The 26908-nt window shown below is 39.5% G+C and overlaps 1 protein-coding gene across 1 annotated transcript in view; it reads right to left on the reverse strand.

Annotated features, from left to right (window-relative positions):
• Positions 1-1147: 1147 nt before the first annotated feature.
• XKR4 (XK related 4) overlaps positions 1148-26908 on the reverse strand; it is a 113724-nt gene continuing 87963 nt past the window's right edge. The window contains exon 3 of the mRNA XM_035125926.2: positions 1148-2552. Within this exon, the coding sequence (XP_034981817.1) occupies positions 1606-2552 (947 nt within the window). The 3' untranslated portion in view covers positions 1148-1605. The remainder of the gene's footprint in view (positions 2553-26908) is intronic.

Here is a 26908-nt window from a genome sequence, read left to right on the forward strand (position 1 = left end):
TTTTTAAAAAAAGAAACTTTCCCTTGTCCATGCTTCTTCAACATAGCAATGAGAAAGTGTTCAGAAAAAAAAGAGAGAGAAAGTGTTCAGAAACTTATCTCAGTTCAACAGCATCTTAATCTTAACTATGGTTAGTTGAAAGCAGCCAACTTCAAACCATAGGTTTCAACTGATCATAAAATCACTGGCATAGTTTAGCATTCAGGTGACATGGTAAGCTATGGTCAGTCTAAGATGGAAGTGGAAGTTTCTGATCTATTTGCAGCTGTGCAAAGTAGGAGAGGGATGAAGGGAGCCCATGAGCCTGAGATTTTCTGAAGCTCATTCTCATACATCCAAACTCAGAGAAACAGGTTTTGGCCAATTCAAGAACATGTTGCACACAGCCTGGTTTAATGTGTGTTTACTTTAGATACTTACAGACAAGTAGCCAATTTTCACCTTAAGAAAATAGTGATGTCTGCAAATGTGGAAAGTATGATTGTTCTTCCCAGCTTCTTGCTTAAGTACTCGTGCCACCCATTTTCTGTCCCTCAAACAACAATATCAATTTTGCAGTTACAGCAATGTTTGGCACTAGAAGGGTATGACATTGTAGTTTCTTATCGCATCTTCTGCACACATTCACACACACAGAGCTATGCATCCCAGATCCCGAAAAAAAACGTAAGTTAAAAGTCTGTTCATCTCTTAATATTGTCCTGAACATGATCACCAAAAGTTTAGATACAGGAAATATACCTTCTTGTTTTGATGTAATTTCTCTTCCTCAATCTTTTTTTGTAATTGAAAATTTAATCATGATTATCATTTAATTTACATTGCTAAAGATTAGCTGAAAGCTGGGGAGCCATCTGCATAGAATTTCTGTTTTTAAAATGCCAAACCCCTGAAATTGTATGTATAATATTTCTGTTAAATAGAATAAAAGAAAGCAAATAAATATATAAATATGAAGAGCTCCTTAGATTGCAACACATGTATTTTGCTCAATTAGAATTTAATTTAGTTCTAGACTCAGAAAAAAAACACCTGAATGTCTTTTTCAAATTGTAATTCTTTTGCAAATGTTTTATGATTTACCTATTCAAGACTAGAGAATAATATTTTTTTATATAATTTCTTTTATAGAAACTAGAGTTCACTTAACAGTAACATTGCCTTTTGCAAAATAAGTTATTTTGACATTTCCCCCCCCCCGACTGTTTCTCCATTTTGTAAATGACTATGCAAACACCAATAGTTGAAGTTTCTCTAAAATAAAATTAAAAATGCATTAACTGGTATGTTGATGCAACTCATTCAAACCTTCCTGTTTTACTTTTAAATACTGTGCAGTGCACTTTGAAAGAAATAGGAAGTAACTGGACTAGGTCTATTTCTCAGTCAGATTTTTTGAAGCTCTTGGATGCTGCTGCTTTATAGGTGTATTACCGACAGACTGTGGGACAGCGGATCAAATGATAATCATGATGGTAGCCAGATACTATTACCTCTTGCTGCTCTGTTGTAGAATGCAGTTAAGTTATTGCCACGGCCCTATTGCCACCCTTTTATTTTGGATGTATCGTAGCCGCTGCATTGAGCTCTCTTTAAAAATTGTATTTATAATGTTGTTTCATATTCCAACCGCTCCTGTATAAGGGCATCATCTTTATATTGTAGCCGTGGAGGAGCAGGCGAACATTCAAAAGCTAAAATGGCCTTTCTCAGGCTCCTGTCCAATACATGTCTCTCCCATGCTGGATACCTGTTCCTGAAGAGATCGATTTTAATGACAGATTCTTCAATCCTTGGTGGCCGTGATGAAGGAGTAGAAGGTGCAGTAGGTCTCACCTGAAAAACAGGCACACACCCATCTCTCTCTGCAAATTTCTGATCCCGGTCACTTGTGACACTCCTGTTATTAGAAATAGACCTTAAAGTACTTGATGCTACTTCCGGGGGAAGAGTAAAGGCAGCTACAGAGTCCTCACAAGCACAGCTTGGTGACTGCCCAAACCTTGGTCCATTGGGATGAAAGAAGGCATAGTACATCAGCATAAAAACAATGCCGGTTAAAAAGCTGCTGAACACCACACATAGTGCCGGTATGGCAAATGCATCAGAAATCATAGGAGCCTTGTATAGGTACCAAAGAGCACTCAAGGCAGTGTTTTCCAAAAGGATCACAAAATAGTAAATGAAAAGCCTACAGCGTGTCCTTCCCTCCTTGACGTTGAACCAACTAAAGATATAAATGATCCCAACGACCATATCGAAGACAATCTCTTCCCACTTAGTGATGCAGAACTCCGTCTCGCAATGGACAATCCAGAAGGTCATGATGCACCAGTGGAGGACGATGAAGATCCCAAAATACAGTTGGAAAACAGAGGCAAAGAGAGCAAAAGTAATCACCCGGGCAGCAATTGTGAAGAAATGCCAGCAGAACTGGATTATCACAGCCATATAACTGATTGGTTTCTTGTCATCACGGGAATCACGAAGTGCTTTTTGATATGAAGCCAAAGCCCATGCCAAAGACACAAGGGATGCTGCAGCAGTAAGTCCTAGAAAAATGGGGCAGGACAGGGAGGGAGAGAAAGAAAGAGACAGACAGAAAAAGAGAATACAGTCAAGAAATGCAAATGCTTCACATACGAGTGTTTTTGCCAAGGAATCTTAATGAACCAGGAGGAAGCCCATGTCTTTTAGCCTTATTACACAAATGACTAGGTAAAAAGGTAAAGGTATTTATTATTTATACCCTGCCCATCTGGCTGGGTTTCCCCAGCCACTCTGGGAGGCTTTCCAACAGAAAAATAAAATAAAATAATCTATAAATCATTAAAAGCCTCCCTAAACAGGGCTGCCTTGAGATGTCTTCTAAAAATCTGGTACCTGTTTTTCTCTTTGACATCTGATGGGTTCCACAAGGCGAGTGCCACTACCGAGAACATTAAGTACAGTTCAACCCATTCATTTGAACTCATATTAGCAAAAAGATCACCCTAATCAGTGCTTTTTCAGTGGGTACGGAGTACAGGCACCTCTCTCTTTTTTGGTTAAAAAGTGTGGCACTTACTTCATGGTGAGTACCGGAACCTATTTTTCTCGGGGGGGGGGGGGATACTGATCCTAATCATCAAATTTCCTTAAATACACAAAATCCCAACTCCCCTCATACTGCAAAAACATAACTCCTCCCTCCCCACTCACACCACAAATTCACACACACACACACATAACCACAAGCTACTCAGAGGCATTAAAAAAAATACTTCACATGCTTCACGACTCTGCCTGCAAATCAATATTAATTCTTATTTCATTGGCTAAAATATGGTCTTGAGAACTGAGGTTAATAGAGGAATAGCAAGAGAGAGAGTAAAAAAATCAGTGGCTTAAACATTCTTATCTTGACTTTCAAATAGATTTCTTCCTCCATTGGGAAGAAAACAAATGAATCAAAGACAGGTTAATAAAATTTCCAATGAGTAAACAATCTAGGATCACTGAAAAGGGATTAGTTATGCCTTAATTATCTGTGCTGTCATACTCACAAATGATAAAAAAGATAATATCAATTTTGCTGGGAGGGAACAAATATCTGAATGAACTAATCTGCTTTTAAGTACAAAGTCTCATTTATGACATCATGCATGCAGATGGTGATTGTTGCATAATGCTGAAGTTGGTAATTCCCAGTTCCCTATTTGCATGGAAGTTCAAAACATAGCTCAATAAGAAAACTTCTAAAATAACCAAAGGTTACATGTCCCTGACCCTTAACATCCATTATGGCGTGGGGGGGGGGGGAGCTAGCAATCGCTGCTAGCCACAATGGCTATGTTCTGCCTTCACAGTCTGAGGCAGCAATTCTTCAGAATGCCAAATGCTTGGAACCACAAGAGAGGAGTACACTATTGTGCTCAGGACTTGCTCAAGAGCTTCCTACAGGCATTTGGTTGGCCACTATAATGTTCATAATTACATAATCCCAAGCAATGACAACAATAAAAGAACTGGGGCAGTCATGTCTACCATAAGCTTTTAAGCCACCCCAGATTGTTGTTGTTGTTTAGTCGTTTAGTTGTGTCCGACTCTTCATGACCCCATGGACCAGAGCACGCCAGGCACTCCTGTCTTGCACTGCCTCCTGCAGTTTGGTCAAACTCATGTTGGTAGCTTCGAGAACACTGTCCAACTATCTCGTCCTCTGTCGTCCCCTTCTCCTTGTGCCCTCAATCTTTCCCAACATAAGGGTCTTTTCCAAGGATTTTTCTCTTCTCATGAGGTGGCCAAAGTATTGGAGCCTCAGCTTATACCAGATTATACACCTACAAATCCAGAAGACTGTCCACAAAAAGATTTTGTTGCATGGTGTCCAGCCCAATGCTTTACTTGTGAGCAGCAGACTGTTGAGAATGTGTGCCCATGCCAATAATAGCCAAAATATTTAGAAAAGCATAAGGAACTAGGAGTGCCCCAAAATAAATTTAGGATCACTCCAAATCATAAATTCGTGTCCTCTAAAAGATGACATTGAATTGCATCTGACCCAACTCTTCCATTGAGCACAAGACAGCTACTGTTCAACATTTTCCTCCCAAAGGTTTTTTCGAAAAAACAGATCCCCTCCCTCATTCCCCCCCCCCCCGGACTTTCACATCATTAGGCACACGCAATATTGTGGGCAATTTATACTGTCTGCACTGGACATTTTTGGGAACCAATACCAATTTAACTACACTGTATACATTTCTAAAGATAGACAAATGTCTCTGTTAAAATACGCATGGGAAAGATCCTGTACATTGAATATGTCTTTAGGCACAGTTTGAACACTTATGCCTATTCTCAGGAAATACAAGTACTAAATGAATATGTATGTGAACCTATGCCTATTCAACCTATAGGATGGATGCACAGGTGTAACAGTCTTTTCATGCAACCAGGGACCAAGGAAAAATAGGGCTTTGTAGATGCTGTGCAGACATTCACTGGAATGCCTATAAACTGAGGTGTGTCCTTCTGCCGCAATCTTCTCCTCACCTACACACATTAACTCACTGATTATTCTGTAAAAGCAAGGCTCTTAACTTTGAAGCCCTCTCCCATCTACTGCTCCTGCTAATAGAGAGATTCAAGACGTCACGTCATTTTTCTTAATTATACCTTTGTGCAACAGTATGACTTTGATAAATAAACCTCTAATCTTCTTGATTATATCAGGGACATGGTGATATGTCACACCCTGTTGCAGATTGATAAACAAGATTGCTACAAAAATCTGTTGTTTTCTTCTTGAACATCAGACACTGGCACCTTTCAGAACATAATACATCAAGGCTGCCATGTTATTTTATCAAACGGTCATTACTACCTGATCAGGAGAACTTTAAGATGAATCCCGTGGGAGACAACATTATTAATGACAGGGTAGTGTTGAAGCCATTGATTGAAATGGTAACCCTAACCCTAACCCTAATCCTTCATGTAGACCAGCGTGAAGCCTTTTTGATCTGGTGAGGTGTATCACATTATAAATGTGTTTAGATGCTTGCTGTGAACAACTTTGCAGATTTACTGAGCTTGGAAGTAGGCACAGTGAAACCTTTGACCTCTGTGATGAGGTCAGCCAACGCTATGCCAAGGTTGAAGCTGGAAGATATTCAGTTCTCTCAGGGATGTTACAGTACAATGATAATGTGAAAAACTTCTTTTTTTATAAGGATACTCAAGAGTCCTTCAAAACACTATTGTAACATTGTTTTTAATTTATTGTTCTCTATTCATTATTGTTTGTGACCTTGAAAGTTTACTGGATGAAAAGGCAAGATATAAATAGTTTAAATAATTTTCACTGTGTTGGGGTTTCCTTCAGTGCAAGGGCTATTGACATAGCTGTCAAACCTCCCTTTTTTGGTGGGAAACTCCCTTATTCCAAGCCATAGCTGTCAGCCTTCCCCCCCCTTTTTTTTTGCTGGAAATTGCCTTATTCCAGCGCTGTTTCTCGCTGCTATCCTGGATTGTTAGATATACCGTAGACTGTCCCCGGGACAGGTGAGGCTGCTGCTGATCCCTTATTTTCAAATCCGAAAATTGACAGCTATGGCTATTGGATTGTGCTGTTAATTACTGTATAGTCAATCAAAGCTACTGAATCCCATGGAGAAACAGTCACTGGGTCAGGGTGTAAGCAAAGGTTGGTGTGGGTTGGTGGGATGTCTAATAGGAAATTTCTGCAGTTGGAAATCTGCTTTCATAAACCTATGGAGGGGAATTTGCGTTGCAAAATAGTTAAGTATGTGTATGGTTTGGCATTAACAAAACCCACTTCTCCCAAGAATGCTATGTGGATCAATAGCTAATCAAACACAAACTATTAATGTATAGAGATGGGCAAGGCAAGGTTACAGGAAGAAAAGAGGCCATACTGTGCAGCTGCAAAGATGTTTGTAAGACTCCTTGTGGATAATTCTGAAGATTTTAATTTTGACAAGTTCTGAATCTGAGATTATTCTAAATTGAGTAAACTGAGGAGGAGGTTTGGAAAAACCAAAACCAATTTCTTGTACAGTGGTATACCTCAGGTTAAGAACTTAATTTGTTCTGGAGGTCCATTCTTAACCTGAAACTGTTCTTAACCTGAGGTACCACTTTAGCTAATGGGGCCTTCCACTGCCGCAGGGCCGCTGCTGCACGATTTCTGTTCTCATCCTGAAGCAAAGTTCTTAACCTAAGTCTGTAACCTGAAGCGTCTGTAACCCCTGTAGTAAGGAAATTTCAGAAAGATGTAGGAAGTTACATCTTTCATTGTCAGTGAAGAATCACTTTAGTGGTTTTCATGCATTACTAAGGTAAAGGTAAAGGTAAAGGACCCTTGGGTGGTTAAGTTCAGTCAAATTCGACTATGGGGTGTGTTGCTCATCTCCACTTTCAGGCCGAGGGAGCCAGTGTTTGTCCTCAGCCAGCTTTCCGGGTCATGTGGCCAGCATGACTAAACCACTTCTGGTGCAAAGGGACACAGTGATTACTATTAGCAAGCTCAAGAGGCTCGGTGGTTTAGACAACAGCGCCACCTGCGCCCCTCATGCATTACTACAGTCACACGGCACTGAGTTGTAGGTCATAGCTGTCAAGTTCTCCCTTTTTTAAAGGGAAATTCCCTTATGCTGAATAGGCTTCTTCGCGAGAAAAGGGGAAACTTGACAGCTATGTTGTAGGTATACTGATAAATTGACTAACTTTAAAAACAGAAATAATAAAATCATCAAAATACAACTGATGATTATTTGAAATTGTTAAGCACTTACACAAAAAAGTAAGTTACAAAAGCAACTCACAAAACTTACAAGCAACTTACAAAATCCACAAAATTCAAAACAAGTATGTATTGTATCTCTGGGTAGGGTTCCAAAAACAAATAAGTTTTGAACAAGCTTCCAAATAGTACAATGAAGGCACCCTGCTTGATATTAAAAGGCAGGAAGTTTCAAAGCATGAGTGCTGCTACACTGAAAGGGAAATTACTAGAGGCAGTGGAAGACAGGAGTGCCTGGAGTGCTCTGGCCCATGGGGTCACGAAGAGTTGGACACGGCTAAACAACAACAAAAATGATAGAGGTGACCTTACAGGCCTTGGATGTGTAAATCCAAACCAGACACAGATGGCAGCACTTGAACTTTGCCTTTACATAGATTTGGAGATGATAATGACCTACATTCCACCTACTGCATTAATCCCTATAAAAAGTGGCAAGGCTTTGCCTTATTATTATAGTTGTCCTGTTGTTATTTTTTAATGTTGCTCAAGCAGAGGCAAGCCTTCCAAATTTCTTAATGATTAGTTCTGAACGTTGGTTGCACTGACAATTATCTCATCTCTCTGAGAATTACTAAACTATTCATTATGAAAAAGGATGAAGCAGTTCTCCAAGTCTTTGGCGATTCTGTACTTTGGATTCATTCCATGAAAAGAGAAGATCAAGAGTTTGAAGGTCTTTTTATTCTCCAGCATCCATGTTGCTACTACTGCAGCCATTCACACCCCCATTGCCTTTCTATGGTGATTTGACAAGAACAAACGAAAAACCCCACACTGAACCAAAATGATCAGTGACAAAAATGGGAGCCGCACAGGACACAGAGCAGTTTGAAAGCGATTTATCCTTCTATCTGTTATTAATCATTACAACAAATTAAAGACGAACAGGTCAAATCAGTTATGATATACTGGGTGAGGGACTTTGGATATAATATACAACTAGCAACATGCGAGATGCGGGATTTGAAGTTTACAGCATGCCATATTTTGAAAGAAAATTATATGAAAATGATATATTGCTGGTATTTAACCTGAGCACAGAACAAATCTAAACCGTGAAAGATCCCTGAAACGAGATGTATAGAATTAAATATATATTTAATTATATTCTTCACTTTAATTCTATACATCTCATTTCAGGGATCTTTCACTTTTTAGATTCATTTGTTCTGTGATCATTATATTCCCATGATTGCCTTTTTTGCTATCTGGTATTTAGCCCCTAGCAAATGTATAAAGCAAGGTTAAATACATGCTGGAAATGTAAGGGAAAAGAGGGCACCTTTTACCACATGTGGTGGATCTGTAAGGTAGTAAAAGAAAAGAAAAAAGGAAGATGATATATAATGAACTGATTTTCTTAATAAAAAAATAATGTTTTCTTTAAAAATGGAAGCTTTCTTTTAGAAATTGTAGGTGCCGAAATTCCAAGGGACCAGAAGAGACTTTTTATGTACGCGACTGGATGCTATCAGCTCAGATATGGAAATAAAACATAAGCCCCACCAGAGAAGAATGGCAGATTAAACTGATGGACTATGCAGAAATGGCAAAAATGTCCGGAAGAATCAGAAACCAGGAAGACCAAAATTTTAATAAGGAATGGGGAAAATATATGTTGTTGTTTAGTTGTTTAGTCGTGTCTGACTCTTCATGACCCCATGGACCATAGCACACCAGGCACTCCTGTCTTCCACTGCCTCCCACAGTTTGGTCAGACTCATGTTCTCTTCGAGAACACTGTCCAACCATCTTGTTCTCTGTCGTCCCCTTCTCCTTGCGTCTTCAATCTTTCCCAACATCAGGGTCTTTTCCAGGGAGTCTTCTCTTCTCATGAGGTGGCCAAAGTATTGGAGCTTCAGCTTCATTTTTTTTTATATATAGCAAATGTACATTCCAGACAGCTGTCTTGCTTTATGTAAACCAAGACTGGGTAATATGTGGCAAGCGTGTGCTACTTACATTTGTTGCTTCACCAGTCCAGGCAGGTGTAATTATCTGAAACCTTTTGCAAGGTGCAGTCCAGATTGCCACATTTTTGAGTGGGGAAATCTACTTCTAAATATTGGCATACTGATTTGAATGTCTTAAAAGAAACGTCATCAGAACAGTAATTAGCAAATCTTTTAATAGGCTTATGTCCCGATAATTCATCTCATGGTTTCATTTGCAAAGGTGGTTCCAAAATTGCCTTGAATTTTTGAGTAAACGTGGGCTGTAAATGCATGTTATGAATGTGGGACACCAGCACCAACTTCTAGCAGACAAAAGGTTAAACAGAAAGTCCTCAGTGTTTCAAGGGATAGTCTGATAATACTTGAATCTGGAGTAAAGGCATCAACTCACTGCTACACTGTGGATTAATCATGTGTCCTAGGACGTATTTCACAGGAGTCTTGGTACTCTGGCCAAAGAATGAAAAGGTTATAAGCACATTGCACAATCAGAGGTGTAGTGAAAAAGCTTAAAAGGTAACATAAGGTAGTGGTAGAATAATCCGGTCTGGGAAGTACAAGAGAGCCCTGGAAATGAACAGTAACAGTACAAGGAAAGAGTAAAAAGTCAAGAATTTGTTTAGCATCACGGCAAGGAGGTAGGTATCTTTCTTCCCCTATAATAAAAAGGTAAAGGGACCCCTGACCATTAGGCGCTCACCTCACATTATTTGCCAAGGGAGCCGCCGTACAGCTTCCGGGTCATGCGGCCAGCATGACTAAGCCGCTTCTGGTGAACCAGAGCAGCACACGGAAATGCCGTTTACCTTCCCACTGTAGCGGTACCTATATATCTACTTGCACTTTGACATGCTTTCGAACTGCTACATTAGCAGGAGCTGGGACTGAGCAACGGGAGCTCACCCCGTCGCGGGGATTCGAACAGCTGACCTTCTGATCGGCAAGCCCTAGGCTCTGTGGTTTAACCCACAGCGCCACCCGCGTCCCTTCCTCTATAATAAACTTAAGTAAATATTAACTAGCAAACCTTGGTTTTAAAAACTATAGAAGTAACTACATGCATTTGAAGCTAGAAAGACAGTGTGGGCAATTGTGTTTGTGGGGCTGTTCAGAATCGTTCACAGTATTACAAAGGCAGAGGCTGTATTTGGGGTCTTTTACATTGGAGTATTTTGCAGGTGTCGTGCCACTTCACTCTTTTAAAACTGGGAGAGAATATGTGTTCTGTTATTGATGGCGCTTTTGAACAACCAGGCACGTAGCTTGGGAATGCTTCTGGGCTCTGCTTTACTCCTTGATGCTCAGGTGAAGGGCAATTTAATAAATGAACAAGTGATAGCATCTAAACATGCTATCATGTACAGGTGCAGCTCTATGCATGTATTGAGGAAGGGCCAGCAGAAAGCATGACATGGGGCATAGAGTTAGCTAGTGTGACTATGCTGACAAACTGATTTTTTAAATCAGAGGTGCCAGCATTATGTACACACATGGATGCACAAAGCAGCAGTGAGTGTGGTGTAGTGGTTAGAATGTTGGACGCGGATATGGAACCCCAATATTTCAATCCCACTTGGCTATGAAGTTCATTGAGTGACCTGGGACCACTTGCTCTCAGCCTATCCTATCTCATAGGGTTGTTGTGAGGATAACATAGGGAGAATTACGTATGCTTCATGGAGCTCCTTGAAGGAAAGGTGGAATATAAATGTAATAAATAAATAAAGTGCACTGTCACTGATTTTGCAGGGAAGAATCTGTTAGTGAGCAGTGAAGTGTGTAATAAAGTGATCCCAGAAGGCTCGGAAACATATAACTAAAAACTGACATGGCAAAGCATTTTAACCCAGTGACTAATTTATTTCCATTTTCTTCTTTTTTTAAAAAAAATACTGGTGGGAAAATGAAATACTAATATGTATACAAAAGGACTTCATTTTCATGCATTGTTTTACTATATTTACAGCTGTGTCAGTGCATACCAATTTTGCCTGAACAGAAGAGAAAAATAGTGCAAGCCCAAATCTTAGCTACTGTGCATTCATTTTGGCAGCTTTAAATAAGAAGCACTTTTAGTACAAGTGGAACCAAGTCACCTTAATGCTTAAACTAGTATCAAGGGATTATTTGGAGCTGATGCCTTACTTCTACACAGCTCTGTGCTCAGACAAGCTTTACATACAAAAGGATAGTCAACACAATACAAAATCAGGTTCAGTGAAAGTTACATAACTAGACCCGAGAGTTTTTATTCTTCCCAAAGACAATGTTACTTCTTTCTCTAGAGCGGACATGAGTGTTCTGAGGAGGAATGGAGGGCACTTTACACTGAAAGCATTTTAGCGCATGAACACTTTAGAAAGAAGGGTATGCATTTCTCTTTTCTTCTCCCATCTCACTTTAATTCTCCTCCCTTGAAGAACTGGGGACTTAAACAGAATGTTAAACAAAAGGCTGATGTTCCTTTCAAGAGATACTTCAATTTTCCATTTCTATAATGTGCTTTATGATCTCAGTGATCATATTGCTCTTCAAAATGGTGGCTTAATGTCAATAATGAAAGGAATGGGCATTGCTAAAAGACTTTGGGCTCAGATGTCTGCTTTGGAAAGTAAGCTTTGCTAACAGCATGATCATAAGCATGCTTACTCAGAACCAAATCCTTTTCAGTTCACTGGGAGTTATTGCCAATACATCTATTTATCGCTGTCTAAATCTTATGAGAAATTGCTGGCGTCTTCTCTCTGACCTCCTTACTTTGATTCGTTCGTTCATTCAGTTTGTACACCACTTATATTTTTAATAAAAATTCTCAAAGTGGTTTGCAACTAATTAAAACACCAAATAAAACAATAGACAACAAAGCACTACTGAAGAAGGTGAAATATAAAGTATACATTCAAAGCAACATAATGAACAGGAAACTGAAATATGGAATCATAGAATAATAGAATTGTAGAGTTGGACCAACCCCCTGAAATGAAGAAATCTCAACTAAAGCATCTATGACAGATGGCAATCCAACGTCTGCTTACAAACCGACAAGGAAGGAAGTCCACCAACTCTCATGGGAGTCGGTTCCACTGTTGAACAGCTCTTACTATCTGAAAGTTATTCTTGATGATTAGTTGGAATCTTCCTTCTTGTAACTTGAAGCCATTGGTTAGAGACTTAGTCTCTGGAGCAGAAGAAGACAAGCTTGCTACATCCTTCATGTGACAGCCCTTTAGATAATTGAAGATGGCTATCACATCTCCTCTAAGTCTCCTCTTTACCAAACTGTGGCAGTGACGTAGCATGAGCCCATAGCTCCTGGGGCAAACTGGGAAAAATGAGCTCCCTTGGCCAGAGCGCCTCACAGGGTCAGGGCTGATGGTGCTCATTCCTCTGTGCGCTGGACACCAGTGCCCAGAGTGCAGGCGAATGAGCTCCATTGACTCCAACCCCAGGAGGCGCTGTGGACAAGGAAGTTCATTTCTCCCTCAGCCTGCAAGGCGCATGGAGGGAGAAATGAGCTCCACTGGCACTGCAAGGGGCCGTGGCCAATGGAGCTCGTTTCTCCCTCGGCACAACAGGTGTGCGGAGGAACAAGCTGCATTGGTCCCGCAAGGCAACATGGCCAAAGGGACTCATTCCTCCCTCAGCTGCAGGGCTCCCCAAATGTGCCCCCTTGGAAAGAGGCAGCGCCACCGCAATCACAGAATTGGAGAGGGGCAGTGGTACCACCTTCCCGATGCTTCCGCTCCCAGGCGGAGCAGCTGCTGCTGCCGCCCATGCCCCAACCCCAAAGGCCAGCAAGGGCACAGCTCCCCTTGATAAGGGAACTATAGTGGAGGTGCCTGGTTATGCCCACTCAAAAAAGGAGCCGGGGGCAACAGACACCCCCCCCCAACACTATGCCACTGAACTGTGGACCCCAGAACTGGACACAGTACTCCAGTAGTCTGACCAAGGCACAATACAGAGGGTATAAATTTCCACAAAAATAATTAGATGAAAGGCAATATTAATTGCAGTTGCCTGGCCAATTAGCAATCAAGGTTTCACCACACTTCTTGTTAAAGGTAAGGGCTCCTTAATTTGGAATTGTAATGGACACGCAAAGCAAACATGCAGTCATTTTAATAATAATAATAATAATAATAATAATAATAATAATAATAATAATTTTTTATTTATACCCCACCCTCCCCAGTCAAAACTGGGCTCAGGGCGGCTATCACCAATAAAATTACAATAAGACATAAAAGAAAAGAAAACAATTAATACAGATTAAAATACAATATTAAAATTTAAAATGCAGCCTCATTTTAAGTAGTCTATAAATCAAAACCATGATGGAGGAAAACACAGGGGTCAAACTGAATCCAACCCAAAGGCCAAGCGGCACAGCTCTGTCTTTCAGGCCCTGTGGAAAGATGTCAAATCCCCGGAGGGCCCTTGTCTCCTATGAAAGAGCATTCCACCAAGTTGGGGCCAGTACTGAAAAGGCCCTGGCCCTAGTCGAGACCAATCTAACCACCTTATGGCTCAGAATCTCCAGAATGTTGTTATTTGTGGACATTAAGGTCCTCCGCGGGGCATACCAGGAGAGGCGGCCCCGTTACGAGGGTCCTAAGCTGCATAGGGCTTTAAAGGTCAAAACCAGCACCTTAAACCTGATCCTGTACTCCACCGCATTTTAAAGTGAAGACCTATAAATTGTTCTGTTACTGCCTGATCTTTTCTAGCAGCGAATCAGAAATTGTAATTGAAATATGTAAATCAATGCATCACCTTCTTTATATCAGGTTTCTATGCTGCTTTCCCCCCTTCACTTCCTTTGACTCTTCAAGAAGCCACTCTGTTTTCCTCTTTGCTCACAGGAACATAGTGAGATGAATTATAAACATCTAGGTTGGGACTGTCTGCACTGAAGAGCAACAGATCTCCTATGTTTCAGCTAGGGGTCTTTTCCAGCCTACCAGAATATGCAAAGGATTGAACCTGGGACATTTTGCATGAAGCCTTCCTCTAGCATCTCTTAAAACGTTTTTCCTACTTTGATTCTTGTTTCACTGCTCAATAGGAACAATAATCTGAAAGATTTTTTCATATATTGTAAGAGATAATAGTCTGCAACAGGATTTGTAATTACTATTTGGGAGAGAAGAAAAACTCACTATTTGTGTGCAATACAGATGATCATTTAAAAAAATTATTTCTATGTGCATGAAAGTTAATCAAGTTGGGCTATGGTCTAAAATAAAGTGGGGGAAGTATTAGTACTATAATATAATCCATTTCCCCCTCTGGGCAAAATTGTTATATGTATTTCCCACTAGATGGCACTGCAGAACAATTTAACTGATAGGTTCATTTGTGGTCTAAGGACATTTTTTGTTTCTATATTATTAGTCCTTTGAAATTTGTTAACAGCTTAGTCATATCCTATGGACAGACCTAGATGAGTGGGGCAGGATTGTTGATGAAGTGCCTTTGAAGTCATAAGATCAACCTAATCACAGCACTTTGTCAGTAAGGATTTTTGGCAGGTGTCAGATCTACCTGTGGAAGTAAGGGGGGGGGGAGGTGATGAGGTAATCATCCAGGATGGAAGTAGTCAGAATCTAATCTATGAATGCCAGATTCAGGATAATTCCATATAAGTACGGAATATTGTCTGTACAAAAGCACAAATGGATACAGTGGTACCTCTGGATGCGAATGGGATCTGTTCTGGAGCCCGATTCGCAACCTGAGCAGTGCGCAACCCGAACCGCTGAATCTGTGCATGCTCGCCGCGTGATTTGGCACTTCTGCACATGTGCAAATCACCGAACTCAGAAGTAACCCGTTCCGGTACTTCTGGGTTTGGTGCGTTCGTATCCCGTGATGTACGCAACCCGCAGCGAACGTAACCAGAGGTATGACTGTATTGCACTGGTGAGTAGTTAGGGCACATCCAATTTTCATTTTTTGCCATGTTTCTGGGCACAGGTCTGGCCTGGATTTAAAGCTCCATGTCTGATCTGATAAGGGATTTTGTTTTGGCCCCTCCCCCGGCGTTTTCCATAGGAAAACTCGCATTTTACTGCTGAATCAGAGCAAACGAAAACTGGGTTTTCCATGGATTGCTGCTTTCTCCAATTCAGCAGTAAACATGGGTTTTCCTGGTGAAAGTGCCGGGGCGAAGAGGACGCACTTAGACACGGAGCTTAAAAGCCCAGACCTGTGCCTGATTTTATTGCACTAGTCATTAGGCATAGCAAAATATTGCAGTGTGCATGAGCTCCCAATAATTTTTCTCCATTAGTTTTGCTTATAAATGCCCACTACATTATACAATGCTTTCCCCTCTAGTTGTGACATAACTGGGATCTCTTTGAGTTCCACAACCAAATGCTGCATTTCTTTCCCATTCATTTATCAGTATGATCAGGAACATTACCGGTAATTTTAAGCAGGTAAAAAAATTGTAAGCAGGTAAAACTAACCTAGATTTATTTCAAGGACCATGGAAGATCCTGCCTTTCGTTTACCAATTCATAACTATTTTTAGCAACAAATCTGGAACAGACTATTTCACACCATAGCTTTACTTGGTATTAATACTTTCCTTTTGTTTTGTTTTTAAAATCTGTCTGGAGGCAAGAGCTCATCAAACTGTTCACTGATAGCTGCAGAAAACTGTAAGCAGGAAAAGTGCAAATATATGGAAGTGATGGTGGAAATATGAACTACTATGTTCTGTTTATTTTTTAAAAATACCTTTAAGCAACTTTTCATCTAAAAGTCACAAATTGGTGTAATAAAAAATGCAGTAAAACCAAGATTTCTACAATAATAATAAAAACAAACAGATTAAGAGCAGACTGGTATTAATTGCCAGCTAAGCCTTAAGAGTGAGAATGAGCAATTGTGGGTCAAGTCAGGCAAGTCTCATTGCTGACCTCTTTTAAATGAGATATAAAGCCATACATTTTCAGAAAAATCTTCGAGGATTAAAACATGAGGGCGGCTCTTTGGGCATGTGTCCAATGATAGTTTTAGCCTGTTAATTTGTCTGATTGTAATGAGATTTAATTGCTGTATTTCACAGTTGATATTTTACTCCTTTATGCTTATATACTGCAATTTCATAACAAAAATGTAAAAGCAGTATACACACATAAACACAATAAACTACATAAAAATGGACATCACAGGTCACCAGGGAACTGTACAATTTTATTTTAGTTGTCTGCACAAGATTGTCAGCAAAGAAAAGTTTTCAGCAAGTATTTGCAAACAAATGCTAATGATGTCTGCTGAATGTTTACTGGGAGAGCATTCTACAAGATGGTCAATAACACTGAAGGCTTAGTTTCATGTTGGTATCACCGAACCTTACCAGGTTGGGAAACAACCATAGTTGATCTCAGTTATCGAGGTAGGATACAAAGGTTCTGGTGGTACAATCAGTGCCTTGTAAATTAACACAAGAACCTTGATCCAGGTTGTTTGCAGATGGGCAGCTAGTGCTGATATTAAGGATATATTTTAGTGACTATACATCACTTTGTGATGTGACTATTCTGAAAAGCCTTATAAATTAATAAATGATAAATATGAAATTATGCTGCCACTTTTATTTGGTATAATGTGTTTGGCTGGCCTGTGATTTATTTATGTGTTTGTTTGTTTGTTTTTAAAAATAGTCAATGTTTTATTCCACTTCAAAGATTTCCCTAAGTGTGCTATTACAGCAGACTCACAGATGCCATCAATTCAAAATACTTGTTTCCATTCAGGATTCCAGAATGGTTCCTATTAGCAATTTTCTGTCTGGATTTAAAGGAAGATGCTGTGTTCACTAACCAGCAAGGAGAACATTTTGTGCATTATTATTCAATTCACTATCCCTGCATCCCTCATTTTGCTCAAAGCTCTTGAGTAAATATTGCTCCAAACTGGACAAAAGATAAAATGGGTGAGGACGATAAGGCAAACATGTATGTGTGCATCAAGTCTCATTGCCTAAAACAAAACAAACTATGAACACCTCAAATTGTTGCATAAGCAAAGCAGAAAACAGCAAATAGAGGGCAGAAGTGAACTGAGCAATATATGCGAGGGGCCAGTTCCAATCCTACTTTTAAAAGATGATAGATTCTTGCTAATTGTACTTGCAACCAAGTATCAAGCCAAACACAAGATCTGCTGAGATGAGTGAGTCTGAATTAGGCAGATCTTGGGCTTTCTCAGCTGAGCCAGGGCTCATCCAGAGTTGCACTGATGTTAAGTCCCTCGCCTTGGCTCAGCCAGGGCTCAGCTGGCAGAACTTACATAAGCAAAGGGGATTCTAGGAACATGATGGAATGGAGTAAGGAGAGATTTACACTTATTCTAAACCTTGTCCAGCTCAGTGATGTGGCCAAGGTGGGGACGGGGACAGGGCAGCGATGTCCTCATTTTTTTAAGGCTCCTAGCCATATGAGATAATCTTGATTCTTGGCAGAGAAGTGAATAAAAACCTATATGCTCTGGATAAAACAAGCAACCGCCTTGGAACCCTTTCCCTGTATTTCTGTATTATTTTGCTTTTGAAAATGTCTTTGTGAGTCTTTGGACTGAAATAAAGAATGTGTGTGTGAGAGAGAAGTGAACAGGTACGGTATGTCTCTCCTTCCCACATGCTGTCATCCTAGTAAGGTTCAGGCTCTCATGCACCTGTAACTATTTCAGGAAAAACAAGATATGTAGATGAATGCTTCATATTAAGTAAATACCTAGGTTGGCTCTCTGTTGAACAAAAAACTGGTGTCTTGCAGTCAAAATGAGCCATGAAATGTGCTCCAGCTTTGTAACTTCATGGTATTAGCGAGAAAAACAGCTACAGCATATTTTATTGTAGTTTGTGCTCTCTGCATTTCAATGTCTATTTAAATCCTCTTGTTGTTTTAGTTCAGCAAGAAAACAACAAAAAACTTTAACCAAGGAAAATTAATTCTGCTCCATGGGACCAAAACTGAGATTCAAGACTTTCAGTTAATTTTAATTTATATTCTTGAATGAAACCCTGAACCTGACTGTGACTGTGGATAATACTGCTTAGAACAATGAAGAGATATGACTTAATGCTGTGAACAGAGGTTTCGGGTTTTTTAAAGTGTTATTAAAGGTGCAATCTGTCCCTGATAACCACTAAATAAAGAACCTGTGGAGAAATTTAATTAGGATTTAGGGTAGTACTTTTCTGTGATCTGAGATATTAAATTAGAAAACAGGGCCTGGCCCAGATGTACATCTCTTGGCCTGATAAATCAAGATAAGAACAAACTTTATGCCCCAATGCAGCAGTTTCTCCTCCCTTCTCAGCATGTTGTGATTAATGCTCTCTTTGCACCCACAAAATATGCTCCAGAGAGTTTTTGATGGCATGCAGGGAGAAGAGAGGAAGGGGAAGTCCCATTATGTGAGTGGAAAGCCACTGATGCAATGTTGGATGCAACCTTTTACTTTTCTATTATTTCAGCCTTTGAACTCATCTCTGTTCCTCAAATTAGTCATTTTTTTAAAAAAAATCAAATTGATAAACAGCATACACAACAGAGATATGCTACCTACTTCTTCCTCCTACTCTCAGTCTCAGGCAATTTACATATAGATTATATACTGCAACATTGTGTAAGAATTTAATTCTGCACAAATACTAAAATGTGGTTGTGTTGGAGTGTGCATTAAGTGATCTATTCAATAAGGCTTCAGCGGTGATAATTTTGAAATACTAACGCTTGATGTAGGTGCTATACTAAGCTAAAACTATAAATCATCACTTTATAGTTCATAGCCAAGAGCTAATTTACATGGTAACACTTGTGGGTAGGTGCTAATGAGTATGTATGCAAGTCACGAAGAGGAATGACTAAATATAAGATGCATTAGCTATTCAATTATCACCATAATTGGAGTTGAAGTGTCATGCTCTATAGGGCTAAAACTATAACAATTCTGCATTCTGCATTCTGCATTCTGGCAGCCAGCCACTATTGGATTTTGTATATCTCCAGAAGGTGGAGATTCTTTGGACTTTCTATAGATCGCATAAATTAAGAGATTAATATTGGCTAATATTAAGCGGGACATAGGAAGGGGATCATGATCCCATACATTGGCATTCAACACTTTTTCATAGTAGAAAAAAAGAAATAAAATCTTTGAATGTATATACCCTTAGCACCTATATTTCATTTAAAAAAAAAGGAAATGGCATGTTAAAAATAGTGTGCCACTTTAATAGCATACTTCAGTTCAAGATATGGAGAAGACATTGATACCCTCCATGCTACAGTACATATTTCTGTTAATGCTTTTCTTCTTCTTTCATTCCTTTCCTGTTCTATACATTCAAAGTGTGAACTGATTGATACCTGCTGCTCTGAAATATCTCACATGACAAAATCTCAATGTTGTTGAAGCAGGGGCAACAGTTGTCCATAATTTGTGCCATGTAAAAGAACATGCAACCATCTTCTAGAGTCGTCTCAAGCTACAATGTTTGAACAGGATCTCTGCACAGTAACATCTGAAATTTTAAATGCTAATCATTTTATATACAGTGAGTTACAGCTGCTTTTCTTAGTAGTGTGGAGCACATACAATATCCTATTAATTCATATTCTTAGCTTCATATAGAAACTAAATTGAGATGCTTTCCATTGTTAATGCTAACTTTTATATTTGAATTTGCAGATTAATCCATTGGAATGAGTGGAGTAGAGATGAGGCAGAGATCTTGCTTGAGCATAATATGAATTTGCCACTGTTGATGTGTCCACAAAAAAAGATTTTCAAAAAAATGTGTTATGACATGTCTAATCATGATTTTATATGTGCAGAAAGCCTTGGAGGTATTGGCAGAAGATATCTGCCTTTACTGCTACTGCTACCAGAATTGGCAGACCTGATCTTACAGACCTCATTGTTAGACTTTACAACTCCATGCTTAACTGCAGTTTTGAACCAATTCTCCTTGCTTCAGTACTCCAGTCACACAAAGACTAAAATTGCATGTAACACAGTTTTACTTACTATCATACAGCTGGGTTTCCTCAATTCCATGCCTTCGAGATACTTTGGACTATAACTCTCATCATCCTTGACCAACTGGCCTTGCTGGTTAGGACTGATGGGAGTTGTAGTTGAATTAATACTAGTCTGCACACATATGAGAAAGGTTGTTAATCAGCATTACAGCACTTTGCAAAGCAGGCATTGATCAGACCAATAACTTATCTATTGCAGTGACCTTGCTAGTAGCCATTATGTCAAAAATAATGTTGCAATAACATAGACTGACTAAATTTGAGAGAAATCCAGTATAGTGTATACTGGCCAAATGCTGTGACACTCCAGGGAACAGCTGATGAAAGAAAAAGTGTCTCTCCAACTCATATTTCTTAATTCCATTGTCATTCTCTGCTTTGTTCTCAATTATGATTGTCCATTCCTAACATAATAGTATTTCAGAGATAAGAAACTAGACTACTAAAATTATCAAGCTTCATGGGTATGTTGGTATATGGAGGAAATATTCTCTCTCATTTCTTAACTTGCTATTTTTTGGTTTCATGAAATGGCCTTTTCTTTTTTACTTACTTAAAAGCAGAACAAACAGCCCAGGTTTTTGTTCTGTATTATCATTTTGTCAACTGAAGCCTTGTGCTCTTTTTATTGATCTCCATCATAAAGGTTCTCAAGTTTCTTACTGGGGTTTTCCTAGCCATATTCAGCTTCCACCCTTAGATCATTTGATCCTTGCATGAATGATATACAGCAGGGTATTATCTTTGTAAGAAGACTGACAGAAAACATTTTCTGCTGTTTGAAACAGAAGCTACAATTTCTCCTTTTCTTCTGAATGCACAAGATTTTTTAAAAATGGATTGCAAGCCTCAAAACCTCTGTTTCCTCAATCACCATCTAGAAGTGATTTAAAAAAAACAAAAAACAAAAAAACAGATGTTAGAAGTAATAGAAAACTAGCTGGGAATTAAAATGCTGACAAAACCATATCCTTGGCAGCACTTAGCACAGCCTGTTGTACTGCAATCAGCTCTATATTGTAAGCTTTGCCTATGAATCTCTTTGATTTTAAGCTAAAAATGTTTAGATATCAATTCAATTCTATCCATTATGTGTCCTCTGAACTCCCATCTGGAGCCGATGCATAAAGAGCCTGAAAGAGCCTGAAAAGATTATTCTTCCTTCACTTACGTAATTGTAAATCTGAAGTACTGCCACTGCATTAAATACAGCTCACTGTGCTAACCAGGTGCAAGAATATGCAAAGAATATGCTTCCAATGTGGCTCAGAGTCCCTCTTTACCTTTTGCTTTCAAAGACTTTACTGTGGTACAAATTCCTAGTGCATGTAAAAAAACAACAACAACAACAACAACCCTGCAGTGGACTCTTGAAAGTAGAGCAGATCCACGCCACTTCCTTTGCCCCACTGGATGTTTTTCACTAGAGACATATCCATAATATCTCTTTAAAACATACATTTTTGCGGGCTGAGTTGCATGTAACATAAAGATCCTAACAGCTCCTTCAGCGGTAGATGCCAGTAAAGTGGAACAAAAAGCACGGAACAGTGCTGCTGAGCAGGAATAAAACAGTCAGGGCAGGACTTGGGGGCAGAAGTTATAGAATCATAGAATTGGAGTGTTGGAAAGATCCCCAGCCAGAAGTGTGGTATAAAAAATAAAGTTGTTGTTGTTGTTGTTGTTGTTGTTGTTGTTGTTAAGTTGTTGCCCTTCTTCTTCTACTTCTTCCTCCTCTTCTTCCTCTTCTTCTTCTTCTTCTTCTTCTTCTTCTTCTTCTTCTTCTTCTTCTTCTTCTTCTTCTTCTTCTTCTTCTTCTTCTTCTTCTTCTTCACAGGAATCACAACAGAAGATTGCCTGGCAGATAGCTGCCCCCTGTTTAGAAATATCCAATGAGGAAGAGTCCGCTACCTTCCTAGTCCAGCATACCCCCGCAACATAATGAGCAGAGGCCTCTGTAGGCAAGAGGCCTGTTTTAGTACGTTCTAAAGTAGTATGCCATGTTAAGGGAGGCAAATTACCAAATTGCATCGAACAGGTACATGGCAGAGACTATAAAGGCAGAAAGTGGCTTGTAGACATGCTGCTGGCAAATCTGGTATCCGTTATGCGACACAGACACCACTGGGCCTTTTTCATTCAAAGATGGGAAGGGGTGCATTTTTCCTTAGCTGCATTCAAAGACACTTGTTGGCTTAGTAGGGCATAAGGCTTCTCCTCCTCTCTCACACACCATTTCGCAGAGGTGGCCATTTGCTGCTTTTGGCCCCAGCTGATCAGCCAGAGGGCATGCTAGCTGGAATTACAATCGCTGAGAACATTCTCAATGTCCTCTTAACTTCAAGTCATTTGGCCTGCTTTCTTTCTTCCTGGCAGCAGAGACAGTAAAAAGTACTGATACCTTTCCTGGTAGTTATTTTTAGTACCAATAAAGCAGAAGCAGTAAAATAAAAAAAGTATGTTATACCCAGTCAGAGAAAAAGCAGCGACTTGAATAAGGTCATTGGTTGGTAAAAGGTCAAACCAACTGTAATACATTTGAACTTCCACTTTTGTTTGTCTTCCGTGCATTTTTTAATTTTTTAAAAAAAATTAAACAAAAATCGTTTCACTTCAGAGATAGTAACTTTAGCATAGGGGAGACCATGTAAATTCCACATGCGATGGTCATCTTACAACAACGGAAACTAGTTGGACTGGCAAAAGGAAGCTGTGGTATGGGCAATTCTTATTTATTTCAGTATTTCTATGCCTAACTTTGGGATGCGGGTGGCACTGTGGGTTAAACCACAGAGCCTAGGGCTTGCTGATCAGAAGGTTGGCGTTTCAAATCCCCGCAATGGGGTGAGCTCCCGCTGTTCAGTTTGAACCTAGCAGTTCAAAAGCACGTCAAAGTGCAAGTAGATAAATAGGTACCACTCTGGCGGGAAGGTAAATGGCATTTCCGTGCGCTGCTCTGGTTCACCAGAAGCAGCTTAGTCATGCTAGCCACATGATCCCTCGGCCAGTAAAGCTGGCAATTTTTCTCCAGTTCAGATTCTGATCAGAGCTGGAGAAGAATCTTGAAGCTTTAAAAGCTCACCTGTCATTTGAGTCAGGCTTTTGGAATTCCCCGAAGTTCCAAAGCTGGCAGTTCTATTTATGTAAAAACGATATGTTCCTAGGGTTGGATCTACACATATATAAAAAACGCTGTGAAAATGCTTTTGGGGAAAAAAAATTGCCATTAGCTCACCAGTGCCATTTAGTGTCACATTTGTATAACGCACTTAAAATACATTAAAACATTATATTTGCTGCTGTATAGCTGAGTCCCTAGTGATGAAATCAAAAAAACTTTAATCCTTTATCAGACATGTTGACTTAGACCTAGCACATCACTGGGTGGCATAAATTATAAGGGAAGATTTTTGTGTGCCCAAAAAGTATTTGCCTTTATACTACTATAGACTGAAATGCAACTCTTCCAGAATAAAGATGTATGCTTGTACAATGGCACTGCAGATACTTAAATTGTTAAATTTCTATTCTATCCTTCATCTAACGATCACAGGGCTGTTTACATTATAAAACAGAAAAATACATGACAAGCAAAATCAATAATGCCCACACAGTTTAAAAGATAATAGATTATTTAATTACCAAAAGGCCTAGGAGAAGAGGAATGTTTTCACCTGAAGCCAAAGGCAAGTGTGCCTGAAGAGAGCTTTCCAAATTCTTTGGACATAATAGTTTTTGATTGCAAAGAAGTCCCAGTTGCAGTAGGATTTCTGTTAAACCTCAAACTTTCATCACTTTGTAGGTTACTTCACACAAAAAAGAAAATTGTTTTTCTTTTACCATTTCTCCTTTTATTTATTCAAGTGTCCTGTAGCTAAAATCTCTTATTTCATTTTGGGTTGTCCCAAGCAAGTTTCTGCTTATTGTTATTTTAGGACCATTCCTGTTATTTATACAAACTATAAAAACAAACAAACACCAAGCATTTATCACATTGAGACAATGAAAGAATTCTAAATCTACTGCAGCTTGGAAGCGTTTGCAGGACAATAAGGTGAGCAATGACTTAGTAACCACTAAAGGTAATGGTGAGTTCAATAAGCAACATTTTTCAGGTCCTTTGTGTGCGAATCTTCCTGTCAGCTTATTTAATGGACAGCAAGGCAGAAGGGCTTTGCTATAACTCCCATTTACAATATATAAATTCACCAACACACATTTCCTATATTGCATTGTTTGTCATGAAGTTTGAATAGAGCATAAATAACCATTAACTGATCTTTTAGTTTATGCATGGTGAACTGATTGTTAAGGACAGAGACAGCAGGAGGGGGAAGCACAGAAGAGGTAAAGTAGGTGACTCATAAGAATAACTTGGATAGTGTTCTCATGCTGTGTATAGGGAAAAAAGTGGTTTTGCTGAAGCTTGAAAATATCAGGCTAGCAATGAAAAGCTAGAGGGAAACTCCCTTATCCTGGAAAACTGTATTCTGTTTATAACTTAAACCAAGAGAATTATTACTGGTGTGTAAATTGTGAATCCTTATCATATTTTTTCTTGAATTCGTTGATATCTCTGGTTACTTTTCTTTAAAAAAGAATTAACAATATTGTATTGTTTTATGTATCGTTCTACTGTTACTCTCTTTGAACACTAATAAGTAGAAAAATAAGATATAAATTTATTGACAAACAAATCATTATGAGTACAGTGGTACTTCAGTTTCCGAACGTAATCCGTTCCAGAAGTCTGTTCGAGTTCTGAAACGTTCGAAAACCGAAAACTCAATAGCCAAAGGCTAGGCCTCAGGATCTTGCACTCAGCGGAAGCCATGTGGCATGTTTGACAACCGAAGCATTTACTTCTGTGTTTACGGCGTTTGAAAACCAAAATGTTCATCAACAGAGACGTGCGAAAACCAAGGCACCACTGTACATTGCCTATTTTTTGCTAGTGTGGTTTGCATTATTCAGACAACACAAACACAAGGTGCATGCTAATCAATTGCTGCAATTTACTTGAACTTTTAAAAACAGGTACGCAAAGTACACAAGAATAATCTGGTTAGATGTGGCTTAGGTTGCATTCTGCTTCAACTCTAATTAACTGTTCATAAACAAAATACAATGCAAACGCCTTAACTACTAGTATTAGCAACATAGGAATCAGCCTATATTAGGAACACAGGAAGCTCTGCAAGAAGTCAGATAATTGAGCTCAGTGCTGTCAATGTACTAACTAGCAGTGGTTCTCTAGCATTTCTCTCAGTCCTACCTGGATATGCAAGTGAACCTTGGGATCATTAACATGCACAGCATGGGTTTTTATTACTGAGTCAAAGGAAGGGTTAGCCCTGTTTTAAATCTTGCTCATGAACATTTGAGGAAAGGTGGCCATACCTTCACAATAAAGCTTACCATTTACAATTTTTCACTTTTCCTCTCCAATTTTGTTAATGACAAAATGTATGAAGACTAAACATAATAACAATGGGAAAATATACACTCACAATATATTTTCAAACTATAACCTCAGAATATCTTAATGATGCAAGAAACAGAAACCCCCAAAGCAATGAAAACATTGTTCCAGCTTATGAATTATATTTCTTTTGTCTGATTGACTGCCAAATAGACAGATTTGCAGAAATTCTGATTAATCCAGAGCTGTCATTTAAACAAGATGAGAAAGACGTTTTATTATGTCTCTTCTTCATGTACATTCTTCAGGCACAAGAGGCTACAAAGATCAATGAGCCAAAATCTGATCACAGCATGGTTCAATATCTGTTCACAGCTTGGCAGTTTTTGAGCTTCTCTGCTAAAAATATATTTGAGAAACCTCTACTTTTTAGCTGGATACAGGGGCGTAGGAAGATCCCAGGGGCATCATCGCCGCTGCTCATCCTGCCCCAAAATGCGCACCCCGCCCCTGCACACAGCATGCCCCGCCCCAAAATGCGCCTCTACGTCACTGCACATGACGCGCCCCGCCCCAAAACGCGTGCCGCGCCCCGCCTCCAGACCGTGTGCCACGTCACTGGGGGCAGCGTGCCTGCTCTCCGCCCCCGCTGGTGGAGCATGATGCTCCGCTGCTGGCTGGATAGGTTCCAGATCTTAAACCAAGCTGTTCTTAAATCTAGTCCTATGGTAAGTAGCTGAGGCCAAATTTTGCACGCACATCTTTAAGTTTCTTCCAGAAAAGAAAAGGCTTTGATTTTGTAAAAGATCCTCTGGTGTAACAAGGGCAAATTGGTGCAATGGTCATACCAGCAAGGTCTGTGCCAGTTTCAGAATGTTTAATGGTTTCAAAGGTACAAAGCTACTATCAAGCTATGAAATTCAGCTCTGACAGTGTTAAGTATTTTAACCAATCTTTCTAAATTTAAACTTGTTAAATAAGAAGCCAAACCAAGCCTGGAACCTTATTGACCCATCTGTCTTTAGAAAGTGAATGTTCTGCCTTCTCAGGAGCTCAGTATTATTGGCATTTAATCATTTATGACAGATGGAATTGAAAGCATCATGGCTGAGGCAACAGGTAGAAGAAATAACCAGGCACACAGCAACTATGA

The sequence above is a fragment of the Zootoca vivipara genome, chromosome 8, assembly GCF_963506605.1.
Source record: "Zootoca vivipara chromosome 8, rZooViv1.1, whole genome shotgun sequence".
In the NCBI taxonomy this organism is placed as follows: Eukaryota; Metazoa; Chordata; class Lepidosauria; order Squamata; family Lacertidae; genus Zootoca; species Zootoca vivipara.